Here is a 1,485-nt window from a genome sequence, read left to right as displayed (position 1 = left end):
CCATATATTAGCATTAGCATTAGTTGAACCGTTCATCCGTTTCTATTTGCATGTTTTCTAAACTAAAACCAGACTTTGTTGGGCTGCTGGATAAAACCTGGAACTAAACGCTATTTCTGACATTTTGAATTAAAAAAGCTTCCTGGATGGAAGAGAAACGTCTTCAGACTTGGAAACAAAGTCCAGTGGATTGATTTTTAACTTTTCTGGTATAAAAAAAAAAATTGCTTTCCTTCTATACAGCAAAGTCAAACTCTGCTAACGCTAATGAAACGTTTTGCATTTTTGCGCATATATTTTTAAGGTAACAAGAATTTACAAACATGCCATATATTAGCAAATATAAAAATGCTTTGATGATATTTGGGATGGTGTATTTCCTAATATTTGAATCAGCACCGTCCCTATTGCTAGTCTAAGCTTTCTATACATTAGCTAACGATAATTAGCATGAGCAAATGTGCAAAATATTAGCAAATATAAAGAATATTTTGATAATCATGAAATGGTATTTGTATTTTTTTTATTTGGGTTACTATAAATTGATATATTAGCAAATATGCTAAATATTTTGCTAATATCTTTGTTAGCATATTTGAACACAAGTATTCATTCTAACCCATATATTAGCATTAGCATTAGTTGAACCGTTCATCCGTTTCTATTTGCATGTTTTCTAAGCAAAGTCTTTGTTGGTCTGCTGGATAAAACCTGGAACTAAACGCTATTTCTGACATTTTGAATTGAAAAAGCTTCCTGGATGGAAGAGAAACGTCTTCAAACTTGGAAGCAAAGTCCAGTGGATTGATTTTTTAAAAACTTTTTTGAGATGCCTTTAAGGTTTAGTTTAAAAATCTTAGTTGGGGTGAAATGGAAAGGAATTGTCCACTTTTGTCTGTAAAACATCGACTGAGTTCAGATTAATAAATATATATATATTAATTAAGCTTTCCTCTATTTTTAATTGATTTATCAAATTAATCTGTCGTTTGCTGGTCTCTTCCCTTCGTTGCCAGCTGAAGCAAGCTGGCACCATGTGCAGAGGGCCGGCAGGGTCATGTGACCTGCCAGAGTACTGTACCGGGGCCTCTCCCTACTGTCCCGCCAACGTCTACCTGCTGGACGGCTCCTCCTGCCAGTACGGAAAAGCCTACTGCTACAACGGCATGTGCCTAACCCATGAACAGCAGTGCCTGCAGCTCTGGGGCTACGGTAAGAAAAAAATCACTTCCTGCTTTTCTTTGTATGAAGAACGCATGTTGGCTGGGCATCGTAGGGTTAAAAAAAACAAGACACATTAAGGAGAAGGTTTTCTGTTCCAGGAGCGCGACCAGCCCATGATGCCTGCTTCGAAGATGTCAACGCAGCAGGGAACGCATTCGGGAACTGTGGGAAAGACGAACACGGAAACTACAAAAAGTGTGGTAAAAGGTAAGATTTGCGTGAAGTAGGTTTAAGGTGCTTGACGTTAAATTGGAACCTCAT

General features: G+C 37.6%; 1 protein-coding gene across 1 annotated transcript in view; it reads left to right on the top strand.

Annotated features, from left to right (window-relative positions):
• LOC107101668 (disintegrin and metalloproteinase domain-containing protein 19-like) overlaps positions 1 to 1,485 on the top strand; it is a gene marked incomplete at its 5' end in the record, with an annotated part of 100,559 nt that overhangs the window by 45,647 nt on the left and 53,427 nt on the right. Inside the window, 2 exons of the mRNA XM_015400662.1 lie at positions 1,013 to 1,212; positions 1,323 to 1,431. Of these exons, the coding sequence (XP_015256148.1) occupies positions 1,013 to 1,212; positions 1,323 to 1,431 (309 nt within the window). The remainder of the gene's footprint in view (positions 1 to 1,012; positions 1,213 to 1,322; positions 1,432 to 1,485) is intronic.

Source organism: Cyprinodon variegatus, unplaced genomic scaffold (assembly GCF_000732505.1).
Source record: "Cyprinodon variegatus isolate N-32 unplaced genomic scaffold, C_variegatus-1.0 Scaffold1130, whole genome shotgun sequence".
In the NCBI taxonomy this organism is placed as follows: domain Eukaryota; kingdom Metazoa; phylum Chordata; class Actinopteri; order Cyprinodontiformes; family Cyprinodontidae; genus Cyprinodon; species Cyprinodon variegatus.
Note: the sequence above shows the minus strand (reverse complement) of the source record. Positions and strands in the feature narration are given on the sequence as shown.